General features: G+C 42.7%; 2 protein-coding genes and 1 long non-coding RNA gene across 4 annotated transcripts; 2 read left to right on the top strand and 1 right to left on the bottom strand.

Moving 5' to 3' along the window:
* Positions 1-18: 18 nt before the first annotated feature.
* On the top strand, positions 19-6,167 carry LOC134080197 (uncharacterized). The gene is made up of 3 exons (XR_009939174.1): positions 19-48; positions 3,669-3,833; positions 5,427-6,167. It is a non-coding gene; the product is annotated as an uncharacterized LOC134080197 (long non-coding RNA).
* Positions 925-2,048, bottom strand: LOC134079696 (glucose-dependent insulinotropic receptor). The gene has a single exon (XM_062535775.1). It carries the CDS (start codon positions 1,978-1,980, stop codon positions 925-927), a length of 1,056 nt encoding a protein of 351 aa, XP_062391759.1. The 5' UTR covers positions 1,981-2,048.
* Positions 6,168-6,570: 403 nt separating the features above from the next.
* slc25a14 (solute carrier family 25 member 14) lies at positions 6,571-15,301 on the top strand. Of its 2 annotated transcripts, none has more exons than XM_062536501.1 (9): positions 6,571-6,721; positions 7,371-7,466; positions 7,910-8,048; positions 9,774-9,868; positions 12,092-12,177; positions 12,771-12,866; positions 13,238-13,362; positions 13,924-14,137; positions 14,412-15,301. In XM_062536501.1, the coding sequence occupies exons 2-9, from the start codon at positions 7,403-7,405 to the stop codon at positions 14,451-14,453; spliced, it is 861 nt and encodes a 286-aa protein (XP_062392485.1). In that variant the 5' UTR covers positions 6,571-6,721; positions 7,371-7,402; the 3' UTR covers positions 14,454-15,301. The 2 variants fall into 2 exon arrangements, with proteins under 2 accessions (XP_062392485.1, XP_062392484.1); XM_062536500.1 differs by having other exon boundaries at positions 6,574-6,721; positions 7,368-7,466.
* The last annotated feature ends 3,056 nt before the right edge of the window (positions 15,302-18,357 follow it).

Below are 18,357 nucleotides of genomic sequence, written 5' to 3'. Positions count from 1 at the left end.
CTCTACCCATGGGCAAATTGGGCATCTAAACGGCATGGTCCTTCCAGAGTAGGCTACAAGCAACATATTACAGTAGAATGTTGGCATTGTATTTTACCTAGCCTATTGTAGGCTTATCGCCCAAAAATATTTATTGCACCCTTCAGCATTTATGATTTTGTGACCATGTAAATAGAGGCCTATAAATATCTTTATGGTCAGGGTACTCCGAAAGACCCAGGAGACCATGCAATTGCAATTGCAAAGATGGTCAAACTATTGTTATATCCATGAAGTAGGCCTAAATGTTCTTATTCACTAAACTTTAAAACCTGTCTAACACATTTAGCCTGTGTGTGTGGCAACATTTAGGCTATGAGGTAACAAACAAGGCCTACCAACAGTAATCATAGTCAATGAGGCATTTGTGACTTGGTTTTCAAAAGGTTTTAATTTGTTTAATTATAAAACATCCAGTAAAATTGTGAATGCTTGGATAAAATATTACCTCATATAGGCTTGCATATACCAACTGTGTGTACAGGCCTAATTGAACGTTGCTAATCTACAAGTTATCCATGGCTATAAATACACAATGTTAGAGAAAATGGAGCATAGAGATTAATGCACATCATTGGCTGTAAAACCAGCGCTTGGGGTATTCCTGGAGAGAAAGAGAAGATAAGAGGAAGAGAGAGGGGGGTGGGGGTGGGCAAATGGTTCAGTGGATGAACAGAGCAAAGACAAAAGAGCAAACAGACCCATCTGTTCCATGACATGGCCATTACTTTTAAAGTAATCAAAAAGCATTCTAAGGCACTTAATCCATTAACCAGTTCAGTTGTTTCCAATTTTGCCGCTATTTTCAAGAATCAGAGTGTTTTTCTGCTGATGGTAAACAGGAACTTTGGTATATAGTATATCATGCTGTTCAAATGACAACCTTCAGCAAGCATCAGAAACCACCGACTTAGCTAAAGGCACAGTGACGGCAACACGCTCATGGACTGTGAGCGAAGTCAATGGCACACTGAAATGTTCCCTGGACAAAGATGGCTGGGAGGCCACAGGACCAGGTCTGTCTAAGTGGCCATTCCTCGAGTCCATGCTGGCCCGGCAGCGATCGCCACACTTGAGGTAGGAAAACATGATGCAGAGCTGTTGCCTCACCTCCTTCTGCCAGCAGGCATAAACCAGGGGGTTGACGATGGAGTTGGAAAGCCCCAGAAGCCACAGATGGTTCTCCAGCAAGCGGTACAGACGACAGCCAGAGCAGATCACCTGCACCACACTGACTATGAAGAACGGGCACCAGAAGAGGGTGAAGCATCCCACCAGCAATGCCACGGTCCGCAGTGCCTTGACATGGCCCCAGTAGCGGCTGGGCTGGCAGTGGCGCGCCCCGGCCTTACGGGCCTGTCTGATCTGCCGCTGGTGCCCGCAGGCGATCTTGAGGATGTCCAGGTAGAAGTAGACGAAGACGGCCAGCACGGGGAAGAAGCCGGTGCAGATGACTAAGATGATGCTGCGGGCCTTGATGACGGAGAAGAAGGTGCATGTGTCGTCGTACTCCTCGCACTGCATCTCTGTCACCAGGCAGGGCAGGAAGCCCAGCGACGCGAAAGCCCAGACGAGCACGAGGGAGCCGCCGCTCGCCCACTTGCCCGAGAGACGCGCGTAGCGCAGGGGCAGCTTGATGGCCACGTAGCGATCCAGCGAGATGAGGAACATGGTGAGGATGGAGGCGGCCGACGGGCAAATAACGAAGGACATGCGGAGGAGGCAGTCCATTTTCTGTATCGGGTCCTCCTCACTGGGATGAAGTCCGTCGTTGGCGATGACAGTGATGGCCAAGCCCACCAGGATGTCGGCCAGGGCGAGGTTGAGGACAAAACACCAGCTGCGGCAGCCCCGCTTTCGGATCAGAAGCACCAGAGAGGCAGCCACCAGGAGGTTGGTGGAGATGATTAACAAGGACACAATGCACAGGATCCTGCCCATTATGTAGGCATCCACTGCTAGCTGAAAATCAGTGGCATTTCGTTTTCCAGTCTTCAGGGAGTCAGTTTCATTCATCTCTACCATGTCGGTTGTTGTTGTTGCTTAGTTTGTTGTCCTGAGAAAAGTAAAATCTTCACAAAATAGTCCATTTGTAAAAGCGGGTATTGCAAGAAGAATAAACAAGAATCAATCAACTTCTGTTTAGTCTGCTTTTCAGGCCTTTTTGTCTCATAGCTCCTTGAGACAGAGCCGTAGCATCTGACTCTGAGCCAGCAGTGGGAAATTTCAGTGTGTCTCCTCAGATGGACTGAAGCCTCATTTGCTTATGTGGTTTCTGTGGAGCTGACCCTTGTCCAGCGTGTAGTTTGGCTCCGGTCCCAGATCCATCATGGGCTCTCAAGAGCGAACATCCGGGGTAGAGGGGCCGTATGTCTTGCCGGTCTGTAGTGTTGCCTCCTCTCAAACCGCAATGCGTTAAATCCACTCAGGGCAAAAGGGGAAACATGGTTCATGCGTGGAAATCCTGAACAGATACAGTGGTGTATGCCCTCGTGGATAGAGGAACTCTGTGGTGATGAGCAGTGACCTTTTTTTTTGACATCTGCGTTTCTCAGAAAGCAAGAAATGTTAACATACTAAGGAAAAACAGTCTAACATCCATGAAATATCTCACGGGATGGTTTGTCCGCCTTCTTAATGTAAGCCAAATGTTAGTCCAATGGCTCAGAATGCCAAATGAAAAGGTAAAATCATACAGTCCAAGTCGGTTGTCATCTTCTCATGTTGCCTTTGCGCTAAAATGTTGCTAGTTTATTGAAGAATATAAGACAACACACAGTAGTTATTCCATGCTGGCAGTATCCTTGTTGTATCGTTTGTGTCGTCCTGCGTGTCTTTGTTCCTCTTTGCCCTTAGGGACAATGCCCTCTACTCTCTCACTACACTTGAACAAACTAGAGATGGGGGTTGGAGGAGAGAGAGAGAGAGACAGAGAGAGAGAGAGAGAGGGAGAGAGGGAGGGATGGAAGACACCAGAAATGGAGACAAAAATGCTGGTTTGACCTCCTTTACAACCTCCAATGATAGTATAACCAATTGGCATTGATTTACAAAGAGCATTCAAATGAACTTGAATATGTAGTTGAATATCCTTTCATTCCCAGCATAGGGAATGAGGTCATGGCCTGAAGCGTGACATAAATTACCTTGACTTTTTAATATCTATAGGATAAAATGCTCTCAGGTATAACTTCCTCCTGGTATAGGGCAAGAGTAAATGGGATGTCTGGTTCAGGCCAGATTGTCTTAAAAGCTATCCATCATTACAAAAGCACAGATAACAAGCTGTCAATGTTAGAATAGATTCAGATCACCCAAATGATATTAACAGGCCAACTCAACTGCTCCATGAAGAGGAAAGATCCTTTTTAATGACACTGGAAAACAATGCAAACCTGAACAGTCACACAATGTGGGAATGCCATTCATCCCTGCTAGACTTTTCAGTCCTATTCAATACACCTCTTGGTCAGCAGTAATTGTGCCCATGGCAGAACAGTGACAAACGGCTCGGAGGTTGTTTATGCATTGCCACAGCCCTCCCTCACTTGTGAGTGGCATCCCGTATCTATTTGTGCCGTCATATGATTTGCCAACTGACATCTTTCCAATACCTGTGTTTTGAATAGGGAAATTCTGCTGGCAGACAGGTACCAACTCTAGGAGATCCTACTGAAACAGAAGATGTCATTGAAGAGAAGACTGCTCTCCATGTTGCTGTGCTGTGTATATTGCGTGGCCTCTCTCTTCTGTCTACATCCCAACCGAAACAACTGTGTCTCCCTGGGTGCCCGGTGAGTGCGTGTGTGTGCTGTGAGTGTGTGTGTGTGTGTGTGTGTGTGTGTGTGTGTGTGTCTGTGTGTGTGTGTGTGTGTGTGTGTGTGTGTGTGTGTGTGTGTGTGTGCGTTCTTGTGTGCGTGTGTGTGTGTGTGCTGGTGCATGTGTGCTTGGTGGGGTGTGTTCAAGTTGTGTGCTAGCATGTGGGAGTGGCTGCTTAGAAAGAAGATTGATAGATTTGATTGATATACTGTATCAAGTTCAATAGGACATTTTCCCGAGGCAGTCATGATAATATGTCAATGCACTGTGCATATGAAAAAAATATTTCTGAGTTAAAATCCAATGGTACAGTGGTATGCAAATGTTTGGGCACCCCTGGCCAATCTCTGTTTTAGTGATTACAAGATGAACTGATCTCCGGTAAGAAAATGTAAGCAAGATTAGTGTGTTCTTCTTGTTTTGAACAATTTCAGAGTGAAAAAAGGAAAGGAACACCATGGAAAAGTTTGGGCATTTTTAAAAACCATGACCTTCAGGCAGCTGATTCAATTCATAATGTAATTAAGGCAGTTAAGATCAACTGTGGCGCTCAAGCTGAAGTCTGGAAGACCAAGGAAACTGTCCAAGATAACTGCTTAGTTTTTGTAAAAAGACAAGCCAGAACCGGTTTGACCAGGAAGATGTTGCAGACTAGAGTGGTGGTGGTGCACGGTGTGGAGACAACTGCAATAATTTGACCATCAGAAGAAAATCTCTTGTGTGTTCTCCTCATCACAGAGCTCAGCAATATATGAGGGAACTTGATGAAATTAAAATAGACTTTTAGAATTTCAGAATTTCATGCACATGGATCGATCATGCTTTGGGATTGTGTTGCAGCCAGTAACACAAGGGACATTTTACCGAAGAAGTTAAAGTTTAAGTTGACAGATATTTAGCAGATGCTTATATCCAAAGTGACATAATGGACATAATCAAACCCAGGTTGAACGATCGGCGGTTATGTCATTGCTGCTTCGCCACATCCAGGAACAATGAATTCGATAGCAAATTCTGGAAGCGTCATACAATCTTTTTTATAACTGAAGATGAAAAGAAGATGACTTATTTGGATAAGTCATGGGATAACAACTGCTGAGATGTCCTAAAATTAATGCATGAGGAGTCAAAGAACTCTCCTCTGACACCTCATCCATTAATATGAGGACATATCAAGACCAGCAAGCTGAAGGTTTTGTATCACCAATGACTGATTATTGATTACTGAAACATGTTCTTGCATAATATACAAGAAAGAATAGGCAGAAATTCCCCATTCAATTAGCTGCATGGCTACAAAAAGCGTTTATGAACCATACTTGCTGAAGGGGACCTCTGCTATCTTTGTGCCCTTTTCCTTTTTGCTATTTTAAAACTGTGAAAGAAAGATGTAATCTTGCTTAAAAACATTAAAGAAATGTGTCATACTTTACGTTATGTTTTTTGGAAGTCATCTTTTACTCGCTTAGATGTGCACAGTGCAGAAATGCGGGCTGAGGCGAAGTGTTTTCCTCTCTGTTTTGGACCAATGACTGCTTGTCTTTTTCCTCTCCTAAAATCAACTGCAGGAACTTGGTGACAGTTGCACAGCAGTTGTACCAGCGTGTGATGAGGATGCTCCGAACCACACTCTAAACCTGGGGGACAGAATTTATTCCGGGCAACTAAACTGGCACAGCACCCTGTCTCCTCTGCACAGACTCCGACATTGCCTAGACAGAGGCCAGGAACTGCAAATATGGATTTATGGAACATTACACCATGTGACTAAAGATCTACTGACAGATGCTTCTGGACTATAAAATATCTTTGGTGATGAACAATAGATCAAAATAACAAAGGAAAAAAAACATTTTAAAAAAATGAATTAATAGCTTTATCTGACTGTGAAAGGTTATTTTTTTTAATCAAAATATCTTCCAGACTTTACAATGCTTGTTTAAGAGAAGGCCATTAATGCAAGAGCTTAAAATTATTACTAAGTGTTACAGTATTATCTATCCCAAACTGGACTAGCTGATTTTTACTGGTCTGAATACTGCTTGATTTGCCACTGGGCCACTGACTGTATGCAGAGCAATGATGAATCAAAATAAAATGTGAATGAAATATACAACAATGCACATTATTGTGAAAATATAAACTGTGGTTTATTTATATCTTAGGCAAAAGTGTCTCTATTAATATAAGCTGGATGGTAGGCTATAGAGTGTGGATATATTATAAACAACCTGTGCACTTTACATTTAAGTGGCCGACTTTCAGTTGATCTGTTTCATGTTGTGCCCACTGAGTAGGCCATGCTGCGTCCACTGAGACAAGTCTGTAGACAGATACAATAAAACTATTTCCATAAATCTGTGTCTATGTTAATTACGAATCATTTGTGTAGGCTACATGAGACCTGATGAACTGAAGACAAAAAAAAGAAAGAAATTCTGACAGTGACTGATGCCAGCTAGTCTATTGTGTGTCCATTTGAGACACAAGAAACCAATGTTGAAATAAAAGTCCTTATTGTAGGTTAACTGTTAGTCTAAACGACAATGCAAGTTGTAATGCAAGCAACAGGGGTTGTTGGTTGTGAGCATAGACCTAACAGAAAGAGACTTGTGACATTCAAAAGTTGGACACTAGACAGGGGGGAGAGGGGAAGTCGCCAAACAGTTCTGTTGCATCAGTCATAAAAAAGAGGCAGGACTTCCGGCCTTTCAGTTCCTGCTTCTGCGCAAATCAGGAATTTTAAGCAACACTGCCCACCGGTGAAGTTTTGTGCGTTTTTACTACTGAACAATCCTACATGTGGTCGAGAAAATGGGTACAAAAAGGATATAGAAGAAGCCATCACATACCAGAGACACAAGTAGGTGTTTTTGAGTTGTTTGCAACAAGGCTGTTTGTCGACGTTCAAGTTAGTGTCGTAAATAATCTCATAATTTCGGTAATGTCTGCTCTTACCATATCGAAAGCTAGTCAACTGCTCTAACTGCCTCGCTAGCGATAGCTCTGTAACTTTGTTGACTTGCATTACATTAGCCAGCTAGCCTCGGCTACGTAGGTTGTCGTTCACTGGAGTTGCATGCAAGATAGGTTGGAAGAAGGTCGGCGGCATATGACAATCCTGGAAATGTTGCCCTGTCTTTCTGAAATATCTCAGTAGACATTTGCGTTTTCTTTAAATGTGTCTGTTTGCTTTGTGGAGCGTCAGAGAATATAACAGTTACTAGATGTCTTTGAAGTTGTTTGTAACCGGAAGGGGCTAATTCTAGATTTATTTAATCCAACCAGTGTCTGTTGAGGTTTGATTGACGTTTGCGCCGGCCACTTACAGTGGTGTAGTTGTGCGATGGTTCTTGCATGAATATTTAATAGCCACAAGCATCCCATTCCGGTGCATAATTTGATCATGCCGCATACAGGATGGTTAGGTGTTTGTAGGACTGGTGTTGCAATGTTTAGCCATGTTCGATTAAAAGAGTTTGTTCATTTCGGCTTGCTGCTGCTATTAGCAGGTCTCCACCAAGCAGAAGGAGCCAGCTCCGAAATGGCAAGCCTGAACTGGAAGCCGTTCATCTATGGGGGGATGGCCTCCATCGTCGCGGAGTTCGGTAATGTAACATCATATCACTGTGTGTTGATTATGGCTACATGTGTTGCCCTAGTAGTATTGCAAATCTTTCATCTCAATCTAATATCGACAAGATGGACAGACGTGTGTGTGATTGATGCACAGTCGTATTTTTAATGATTTCTTTACATAATGGCGTGCAGTGGTACCCACGCCATCAGAAGCTGAGCAGGGCTTGTTTCATATAGCCATCTTTTTCAGCGACAACAATGTAGCTAGTTTCCTCGTAATATTGACCATTTTTTTGGGTGCACAGGTGGGTGAGCATTATTTGCAAGTCTACACTTGCAAACAAAACAATATTTTTTTGCTCTTTAACGATGCAATGCATGGCTTCGAGAGAAAGAAAAACAGATATGTGCATCCACACCGTAGTCCAGGGTTATTTTCTCTTAATTTATTTTTCTCCCCCCATCTCCTCAGGCACCTTTCCCATTGACTTAACCAAAACCCGGCTGCAGGTGCAGGGTCAGTCACACTGTATGGAGGTGCGTTACCGGGGGATGTTCCATGCGCTGCTCCGGATCGGACAAGAGGAGGGCGTACGGGCGCTCTACTCGGGGTAAGTGCGAGAACAGGCCTCCCTGGACCTGTTTACGAGCTAGTTCTTTAATAATATAGCAGTAGTATACTCCCATACATGCCTTTTTCTTCATGATATTAGTTGTGTTGTGTAGCACATGTTATTGTAATAGTAAGAGTGGTGGGCACTGGCTTACTGTCTTTTGGCATTCAGTTGGCTTCTGTGGTGACTCAAATGTCAGAATTTAAGATGACCTGTACAGTTATGTTAGTGCCCTGTCCTGGTCCAGGAGATTTATTTCAGTTATGATGCCAGGGTCCAGTCTGAACTCGGTGACACTCAGTAATAGCTGTGTCGGACATCAGTGCCGAAATGGACATCGTGTTCTTGTAGGTATACAGTAGGTGTTTTTATGGTCATTTTGCAGCTCTGCACCTCCTGGTAGGCGGGCGAGCAGACCTGGACACAAAGCCCAAGAGCCTCTGTGTGGTTTGTTATGATGCTGACTGTTTCTGAATGGGTGTGGCATTCGTACATTTGGGTAGTGATTGAGGAAATCGATGCACTATGGAGAAAATGACCTGAGGATTCTCAGCGTGACAGGGCTATATTTAGCTATTAGACACAACTGATTGACCAGAGGGAAGGGTATCCTTGCCCTTTAAATTACTTTGTGTCTGCCCCGTCCCGTGGACTGAGGAGTGGATACCGTTGAAGGCCCACGCGCAGTCGCACGGGCGGAGGAGACATGAGGGCGGTTGACTGCTCTCATCTGATTACGTTCAATACCCCACACACCACCGTCGAACCCTTTTCGCTGCCGTCGTGTAGATTATGATTCCGTTATGATTCCGTTTGTGGGCACCGCTCGATAAAATCAATTGTTCGTTGAATGCCTGTCAGTTAAGAAATGTTGGCGCTGGCGAACATGGGCAAGTGGGCAGACCAGACACTCATGTTGGCTCGTATGTGCCATGCCCCTAAGTCCTCAGCTTGTGTTTCCTGGAGCGCTATGTGTTGGCCACTTTCTCCGTGTCATTGTCCAGGAACACAGCTCCTGATAGTTTTAATGGGTCGCATGCCCTGTGCATGTTGCCACCTGATATGTGCGAGACAGGTATGGCAGGAATGGCACTCAGAGTCCATGGTTGCACAGAACAATGACCTTGCATGCATGCCCCAGAGAGGAGGTGTGTTTCCTGTTGTGTATTTATTTATTTTTATTTTTTCTTTATTATTATCCTGCAGCAGTCTTTGTGAAATGACGTCTGGCAAACTGTGCCTCTTAGAGAGCGTCCTAAAAACAGCTTGGTAGACTAGGCAGAAATTAATATGCTATTAAATCTTCAGTCCTTCTTGTGTCAACAATTTCTGCTGGTCCGACCGTAATGAAATGGAGTTCCCTGACCGTTCATAGGCTCTTTCCACTCGTCCTAGTTCATGTTCCTTGTTTGTTTAGTTGTCTGTCCTGCATCTTTCATTTATTTCAGTTTGAAAGCACTTTTATCAGTGTAAATGTGTATGTGTGATGGTTTGTTTGACACACATACTCCTCTCAATATAGTAATGAACTTCAGACACGCACATGAGGACTGAAAAATTACTCTGCTTCCTTTCCCCCTTTTTTCCTTTTTTAGCCAAGTGCAAGTAATGTGTGTGTCTGTGTGAGAGGCTTTCATTTTACAGTACAGAGATTTCAGTTGTACTTCTTGTACTTCTGTTTATATGTGAATCTGAGCAGCCTTCCTCTGTTGTTTCCCTTAGGATTTCACCAGCCCTCCTGCGGCAGGCGTCCTACGGGACAATTAAGATTGGCACCTACAACACGTTGAAAAAGTTGTTTGTCAGCCGTCCTGAAGGTGAGTTGACAGATTCTCAAGGCAGACTTTGTAATCTTCTTTTGAATGGTCACGGTTTAAAGTTGTCATACAGGTACTGAAAATTATTAAAGACTGTAGGGCTAGAGGAGAGAGATTGCTGGAACATTGTGGATTAAATGAAATTCATTTTTGCAGCACTAATACTCCTTGGGGAAATATAAAACTATTGTCTTTGTGTCTTGGTGAATTGGGTTAGTTGGCATGGCAGAGTGAATCTCATTTTTTTTAAAATAGTGATGGGAGTAATTTTCTTTATCTGACAACAAAACACAGTTTGACTAAAAGACCAGTTTTAAAACACACATAACTGGATGGCTGCTACCCATCCCTGTCCTTTGCCTTGTCTGCCTAGTGTTCAGCTCCATACAGGGGTTTTATGAAGAAGAGACCCTGCGGGCTTGAAGAGAGCGGGATTTAAAATGTAGCTGTTGGCTAAATCTAATTAAAGAAACTGATTAATCAGCGCCACTAGCTTGGTTGCATTGCAAGATCTCCATTTTTGGGGAAAGTTCATGTCCACGAAACAAACGCACCTCAGTGCAAGCGGGCCAGTTGTTCATTTACACCTGCCTATGTGACAGAGCAGGTTTGTCAGCAGATTTGTCACATGCAATGATAGTGTGAGAGAATCTCCCTCTAAGCACTGCAGCCTTTGAAGGCAAGTGCCAAATGCAAATCAGACTGTATAAAGATAAAAGCCCATACCAGGCCAGTGCACTTCTGTAAAGAGCGGCGGTCATGTGGAAAGGGACAACCTTACTGATAATGCAGTGACTTTCATGTTGCCTGTACACATTCAAACATTAGACATGGATGCAATCAGAAAGCATTATGTGTGTGTGTGTGTGCGTACAGTATGTGTGTGTTAATGTGCATAATTGCTGCATATGAGTTGCAGTTGGGTAGGTGTGCACACACACAGAGGGTTCACTTAGGCTAATGCTGCATGTGGTGTTGAACCTGCCTCTGCCATGCCAACAACACAATTAGTCTAGTAGTAGTATGCTATTGCAGGGCTGTTATTGCCCCTGGTGCCTCATCTGTCTGTCTGTATTGTGTTGTCAATTTATGGCTGTGTGTGGGTGTGGTACCTTTTCTGCAGACCTCTGTGAATATCTCCTGTTGAGAGTTCAGCCACTGTAACTAACTTAATGTTCAAACAAGAAAAAAAGAAGCCAGGCTGTGTCAACTCAAGTGCTTAGTCGTGTGTGTGTGTGTGTGTGCGTATGCATGAGTGTTTTAACCCAGGTTTGTCGTAACTGGCGCCACTGTGGCTAGGTCCTGGTTGGCTTCATTCCATTCTAGATGATCCTTTTAGGCTTGTCTCAAGGAAAATTACACAAATGGCATTACCTGGATCTATGTGTGAGCAAGAGAACGATTGAGCTAGTGTATGTGTGTGTGTGTGTGTGTGTGTGTGTGTGTGAATGATGTCATTGATGGGGAAGTGAAATTTGGTTTATTTTGATTTATTTCAGTCCTTTTATTTTCTATCTGCATGCCTTGCTGGGTTTCTGCCACTGTGTTTTGAATGCTTATTTTGATACAGGCTGTGGTTTGGCCTGCTGGTTGGCGCGGATACGTCCGCCTCTACTCCTACCAAAAATGAACGGGGCTTGGGACGACCTCTCTTACTATTGGTCACACATTGATCAAGGATCACTGTAACTATTGTTCCTAAACTCGATCCATTTTGTATATTTCTTTTTTATTTCCTTCCCTCCTTGTCTGAAATCCTGTTTCCGACTTGTAGGTTTAACCACAGAACTAACTTGTCTATTTTTGTTTGTTCTCAAACAACCCCTAGTAACCCTTTCATACCAACTGCTAAACGTGTCTCCTTTCACTTTTGAGACAAAGGCAGAGGCAATAACTATTTAAAGGGTTCCATTTTAGTTTCACCTGTTGTTATTTTAGTGCCTATGCTATGTATCATAGGAGGAAAATAATTTCTTTATTGTCATTTTTGGTAGAAAATGATATCACTATTTCTAACTAGTTTTCCTGCTCACATACCTGGAATGAAGACAAAAAGTCGATAGTGCATGAGTAGAATATGGTTACGTTAACGTTCTCAAATCAGCAGAAAGATAGTTTGTTCAGTGATGCTTGTACTTCCTTCGCCTCTGTTCTCTCTTTTTGTCATCTGTTCTGGACACAATGCGATCTCTTTCTGATGGCTCGCAATGTTTCTGTTCCCAGATGAGACCATGGTCATCAACGTGTTCTGTGGAGTGGTGTCAGGAGTCTTGTCGTCTTCGTTAGCCAACCCCACAGATGTGCTGAAGGTACTGTGATGGGTCAATGAATTATGGGATGCACTGATGTTATGGAGATGTTTGGAAAATTAGACAGAACTACAGAAACCCTGAGCTTACCATTAATGGTATGTAATCTTGTAACTAGCTAATTACCTTAACTTGCTAAGGAGCTCATTCCTCAGTAATATTGTCCTGCTTGGCCATGGATAGGAGTGCCGATTCTTGAACGTTTTCAGCAGGCAGGTTGTCCAATACTTGTAGAGATAAGACTAAACTGGTAAACTTGGTCACCTCTGAATACTACCGTAATTACCCAACTATTGGCCGCAGCTTATACGTTTATTTTGCAAAATGTTTTCAGCTATGAGGTTAATACACGGGGGCAGATAATATGGTTCCTGTGTCCTTCATTCACAATAAATCACAAGTCACAATGCTCTGTCTGTTGTAAACTTTGAGACAAAGATTTTGTTTCATTTAGGGGACTGGTTATGTTTAGGGCAAATAACCAGCACAAGGCTATAGCACAATCGTTCAGAGAGTGAATGGGTCCAGAATGAAGCATGTGCGCCTGTAGTTGAGGCTGATCTTGCCTGGACGGCCTCTTCTCTTCTCCGCAGATTCGCATGCAAGCGCAGGGCAGCCTGCTCCAGGGCAGCATGATGCACAATTTCATGAACATCTACCAGACAGAGGGCACCCGCGGCTTGTGGAGGGTAAGGGCCAATCCTGCTTTCACCCCCCCCCCCCCTCCCCCAAATCTCTTGATGTGAAATGTTGCCATACAACCCATTGTTTCGTAGGCTACAGGTTGCAGCTGAATTTACTGACTTGGTCTTTTGATTAACTGTATTTACTTAGTAAATACCTGCTTAAATACACACTTGTAACCACCAATTGTTGACATATACAGGGATGAAACTCACTTTGATGAAACTGTGCTTTTATTTCAATATACGGAGGTTTGATCTTTTCAATGAACATTTAGGGTAATACTCTGTTTATGGTAGTGCATATACAGTATATTGGTGTAACTTTGAGTGTGTAGTCTTCATACTTGTACCTGATGATTTATCCTCACTTGTAGGGCGTGATACCCACAGCACAGCGAGCGGCCATTGTTGTTGGGGTGGAGTTACCAGTATACGACATCACTAAGAAGCACCTTATTGCTTCAGGAACGATGGGCGACACTATCCTCACACATTTTGTGTAAGTAACTGGAAATAAACTTTCACACAGCAGTTTGTTATTAAAACGTTGCAAGCTCCCATCAACAGCCGAAATGGCCCTAATAGAAGCTTACTAGCAAGTTACAGAAGGGTTGCCGGTTCGACCCTTGACTAGTAGGGAAAATGTGGGTGAGCATACCCACATCCACGGCCGAAGTGCCCGTGAGCCCCTTCACTGCTTCCTGAGCGCCACTGTAGATGCCTCGTGGGATCAAAAGAGTGTATATATATTGCATAGTGCAAAGTTGTGTACCCCCCCCCCCAAGCTTTTTCTGTCCTTCACACGACCACCATACACTATCAAAATTAACTTGAAGATGATGCCAATAAAACTGCCTCCAAAAAAAAACATTTAGCCTTTCCTTGTATTGTCCTGTGTGTAAAACTGTATGACGGGTCATATTTTGTTAAAAGCAGAATAGTGGACACTTGTACCTGAAACACATCTCTTGTAGCTTTATTTACCCACTGCTCCTCTCCCAGCTCACACTCTGGCTCCCTATAAAAGCCCCTTACCTCTTCTCCTTTTGGTTCTGTGCAGCTCCAGTTTCACCTGTGGCCTGGCGGGGGCGCTGGCGTCCAATCCGGTGGACGTGGTTCGGACGCGGATGATGAACCAGCGGGTGTTGGCGGGCAGTCCACTCTACAAAGGCACGCTGGACGGCCTGATGCAGACCTGGCGGGGCGAGGGCTTCTTTGCCCTCTACAAGGGCTTCTGGCCCAACTGGCTCCGTCTGGGACCCTGGAACATCATCGTATCCTTTCCACCGCAGTTCAGGGAAGAGGATTTTTTTTCAAGTGTGTCAAGATGTTAACCCTAATTTAGCGTTCAGTTATCATGCAAAAATATTTTACTATTTTTGTCGGGCGAAAGAAAAGGGAGTTCTAAATGCATTACATGCAGGTACATGCAAGTACTTAGTCTTGACACTAGAGGTCAGCAAATATAAAGTAAAATTCAAATTCACAACTGTGTGCATAAGAGATGTTGACTTGGGAATTCTGAAATGTTCCTTGACCCTTCTTCAGTTTTTCATGACGTTCGAGCAGCTGAAGAAGCTTCCCTTATAACCAGCCAGCTGAACACCCTTCGAGGGATCGGAGCCTTCTCCCTCAAGTGTTCTTGTGCATTCACAATCACTCCCTGATCACATGTGTGTTATGTGCGTTGCAAATTATTTAAATGTTATTTAAATGTTTTTTTTTTTTTTATGCATAGCTTCCTATTTCATTTGTTTTTATTTGTTTTTATTTATTTATTGTCATACCATTTCATGTCGCTCATGCTCTGTTGGACATCTTTCACTTCAAGTCCCCTCCCCGGCAGCCGAACAATAATGTTGGTCATTTTGGACCAAGCTGGAATGGTCAGCAGGTGGAAAGCTACTAATGCAGTGATGCCACGTTGGGGAATTTTATCCTTTTTTTATTAATTGATCAAGCTATTTTTTATTTTGCCATCATTTCTTTGAATGTTAGTGACTGCTCCGTTTGGGATATGGAGCTGTATGACGGTATGTGCACTGAGGTGAGTGGCAGTGATGCTGTCGCTGAAGCGTAACACACACACACACACACACACACACACACACACCCTGTCGTGGTGTGTCAGTGGTCAGCTAGTCCTCCATATGGTAGTCCTGCTTTGGGTAGATATCTAAGGAAAGTGGAAAGATGCACCAGTGAAAGGTGGAAGATGCTTGCAAGTATAAGACCGAATAGGCAACAACTAAATATAATTGTTGTTAACTGAATGCCTCAATAGATAATCCAGAGGACATATTAGTGTATAAACCACCTCTTTAGATTAATTGGCAGTTTGTGAACATGTGTGCAGATGCCATATGCTGCCTTCGTGCCTGTTAAAAAAAAAAACAAAAAAAAAACATCTAGGCAATGATCTTTAAACAGTCTTCCATTCAACACTTCTGCTTTACCATATTGGCCACCACATTTCAAACTCCAGTACTGTCTATTACGACCTTCATGCCTGTCTGTACATTGGTTAAGATAAAAAAAAAAAATCTGTGATTACTGCCAGTTTGCTTTACTTTCTTCTCAGAGCTGGTTTCTACTGGCAAAGAGCACACTCCTACAAAAGTTGAACAAGAACGAAGGAAACTATCATTCTCATTCAGCCAATTAACCCCCGAAAGGTCAGATTTGTCGTGGACACTACTTGATTTAGATCTGTTTGGGCTGGAGAGCAGAACTGGTGTATTGTGGACGTTACCATGTGTTTGCATGACCGGACGCAAAACTCAATACTCATCCAGTTTTTGTGTTCCTGAACATTAGATTTGAACTGCATGTTTTCATATCACTTCCACCCAAAATGTAAGTGTGGTGAACCATTTCCCCACCAAAGTCTAGAACCATTCAAGGAACTAATGCTGTCTAGAACTACATAGTTCCTGAAAGCTTATATTTGCTTTTTCTAAAAGATATTATGATTGTGACTATTTTGTGAATGGGTAACCTGGGTCACTTTGATGAACTTGAACATGTATTTATTTCTCTGAGCCAATAGAGTTTGTGTCTAATATTTTTTTTTTTTTTTTTGGGAAATGCTCTACAGTAGCTTATGATGTAAGGCCACCATCATGCTCACAAAGTGTGTGCAACATTTGATCATACTTGCAGTATATACATTTCCTTTGAATGGCCATTGTACGAGTAAGGCTTATCTTAGTTTTTCTAATCTAGAAGCTTTGATATTTGTGTTTCAGCGTTGTTGTTTAATCGCTTCTGAATTCCAGTAAATCCTTGCTTACTTTGGTGTACATCTACATGGTGGTGGTCAAGTAGGGAGCTTGTATTTAACCAGTTGGCAACATGTAGGGCTGTTACTCTACCAAGTGCTTTCTTGGCCCTAGAAAAAAAAAAAAAAAATCCAATTACTGTGAAGGTTTCTGAGTTCTGACAGTTACAGTGTGGTGGGGAGGTTGAGGAGAAGCACAGCGGAACTGAGATTGCGGGCAATCTTGCGAGCTGCTGCAGTGAATGTTTCTGATATGGCTCATGTATGTCTTCTCCCCTTCATTTAAAAAACATGTAGTCTTCCACTGATTTCAGAAGTGGCCATCTTCGCCTGCTGGTCTGGTGTTTCTGTAGGCAAGATTGAAGTAGTTTTAGAGCCCTGAACTTGCTTACTTTGGGTTGTTTCTGAGAGGAGATCTGTGTCATACGGTCAAGTCCCACCTACAGCAGTAAGTATATTCCTCCTGTGAGGAATCACTCTCTTGGTACTAGGTTGTGTTGGGGATTGTGGTTGATCTTGACCTAATTGCCTCGCAGTTTTGCACAAAGATCTAGACTGACATCCATGGTAGCGCTCTTGCCCTGTGACTAGGATGAGGATGGTCACAACTACCCTGGTCTGTGGCAGACTGGAGATTTGGTTATAACTATGGCATGGCAACTAAGGCATTTTAGATTAAAAGATGAGACTCATTGAGCTTTTGTATCATACATCACATTTGGTCTGCAATACAGTGCTTTAGTTGTTCCCACCACTTGGTGAAGATGAGGGTTAGGCTTTAGAGGGTTTTATATAGACAGTTGTGCATGCAGAGTTTCATTTTTAATGGCAGGTGCGCGTTGTAAATAGGATCACATAAGAGAAGATGCCTTTTTAGAAAGAATTCATTTTAGGATTTTTAGACCATCCGTCAGGAGAGAGGAGGAAACTTCATGTAGCAATTGAGTACTGACAAAGTATATGTACAGCATTGCACCTGGTCAAGCCATCTCAATAGTGGATCATACGCACTCCAAGGGGGTTCACTGTTACTTTTCCTGCCTTGATGGAACGTCCCATTTACTTCTTCCCAACTTGCCTGGTAATTTGTCATTCACCCGTTCTGTGTTTTGTCTGCATAAGAAATTCTATTGGTTGCACTGTATTGTCACTATGGACATTATGGAAGGAAAATATATTTCTGCTATTGTTATGCCTAATTCCTTTGTATATTTTCTATTGTATGAGGTTAAAAAAGAACAGACACAGAAATTAGTGTCAAATGGAAGCTTTTTTTTTTGACCGGGTGCTTGGTGTAACAGACAACAGTTTTAATGATATGTCAGTTTTGCATACCTGGTTGTTTTAAATTTTGCCTTACATCACTAACAGTGACTGTTTGCTCTTTTTTTTGGTTTTTAAGTTTAATTCTATATCTTTTACCCAGCTTTTCCGTTTTACTGTAAAGTGCAGCCAAGGCCAAGAGACCCATGTGCCAGTGTTGTAAATGGAGAAATAAGTTGTGTTTATGTTTAGCAGTTTTTTGTGTATGATGTGTTCTTCTGACATTCATGACTCATCCGTCTTTTGCTCTGAGAAATTAGTTGTGTTGGAAAAAAAAGGATTGTCATGGATATCAAAGAATGGTCAAATATGGTTTCCCCCAGTTATAATGAATTATGACTTATTCCTGCTTTGTTAAAGATGATATAGCCTAAGTAAGAAGGTGTGACCTGATCCAGAATGAACTGATGGATGAGATCTGTCGAGTCCACTCTACACTATGATTCTTTGGACAACCTGACAGTGAACCAATCAATCCCTGGAGCAGAGATTTTCAGCAAGTTTATCTGAGCTTTGCCGGTGTTAAACAGCACAGGATAAAACACTGATGTTATGCGTCTCTAATGTGCACTACAAAAATGAAGGGAACACTTCAATCATGCATAAGATCAGTTATCTGTATTGTTTGGTTTTAAGATAAAACAGTTAAGACTTCATTGTAATTAAAAAAAACCCTAGTGTTCCCTGAATTGTTTTAAGCAGTGTATCAAATGGGCTATATTTTGGGGTTTAAGAATGTGCAGGGAGATTACAAATTCTTTTTTTTTTTTTTTTTTCGTATTACCTAAAGAAGACATCAACACCATTCCAAAATATTTGGATCCTTATTTAACTTGACTGTCAGTGTCAAGATCACTGACTTTCAATCTAGTTTTTGAGCTAGGCGATAGG

The sequence above is a fragment of the Sardina pilchardus genome, chromosome 5 (assembly GCF_963854185.1).
Source record: "Sardina pilchardus chromosome 5, fSarPil1.1, whole genome shotgun sequence".
Taxonomy (NCBI): Eukaryota; Metazoa; Chordata; class Actinopteri; order Clupeiformes; family Clupeidae; genus Sardina; species Sardina pilchardus.
This window is presented reverse-complemented; position numbering and strand designations above follow the sequence as displayed.

Coding starts and splice junctions, on each gene's coding strand:
- slc25a14 (XM_062536501.1), top strand. CDS start 7,403: ATGGCAAGCCTGAACTGGAAGCCGTTCATCTATGGGGGGATGGCCTCC. Junction 12,178..12,770: donor ACCCCACAGATGTGCTGAAG/GTACTGTGATGG, acceptor TCTTCTCCGCAG/ATTCGCATGCAAGCGCAGGG. Junction 13,363..13,923: donor ACTATCCTCACACATTTTGT/GTAAGTAACTGG, acceptor GGTTCTGTGCAG/CTCCAGTTTCACCTGTGGCC.
- LOC134079696 (XM_062535775.1), bottom strand. CDS start 1,980: ATGGGCAGGATCCTGTGCATTGTGTCCTTGTTAATCATCTCCACCAAC.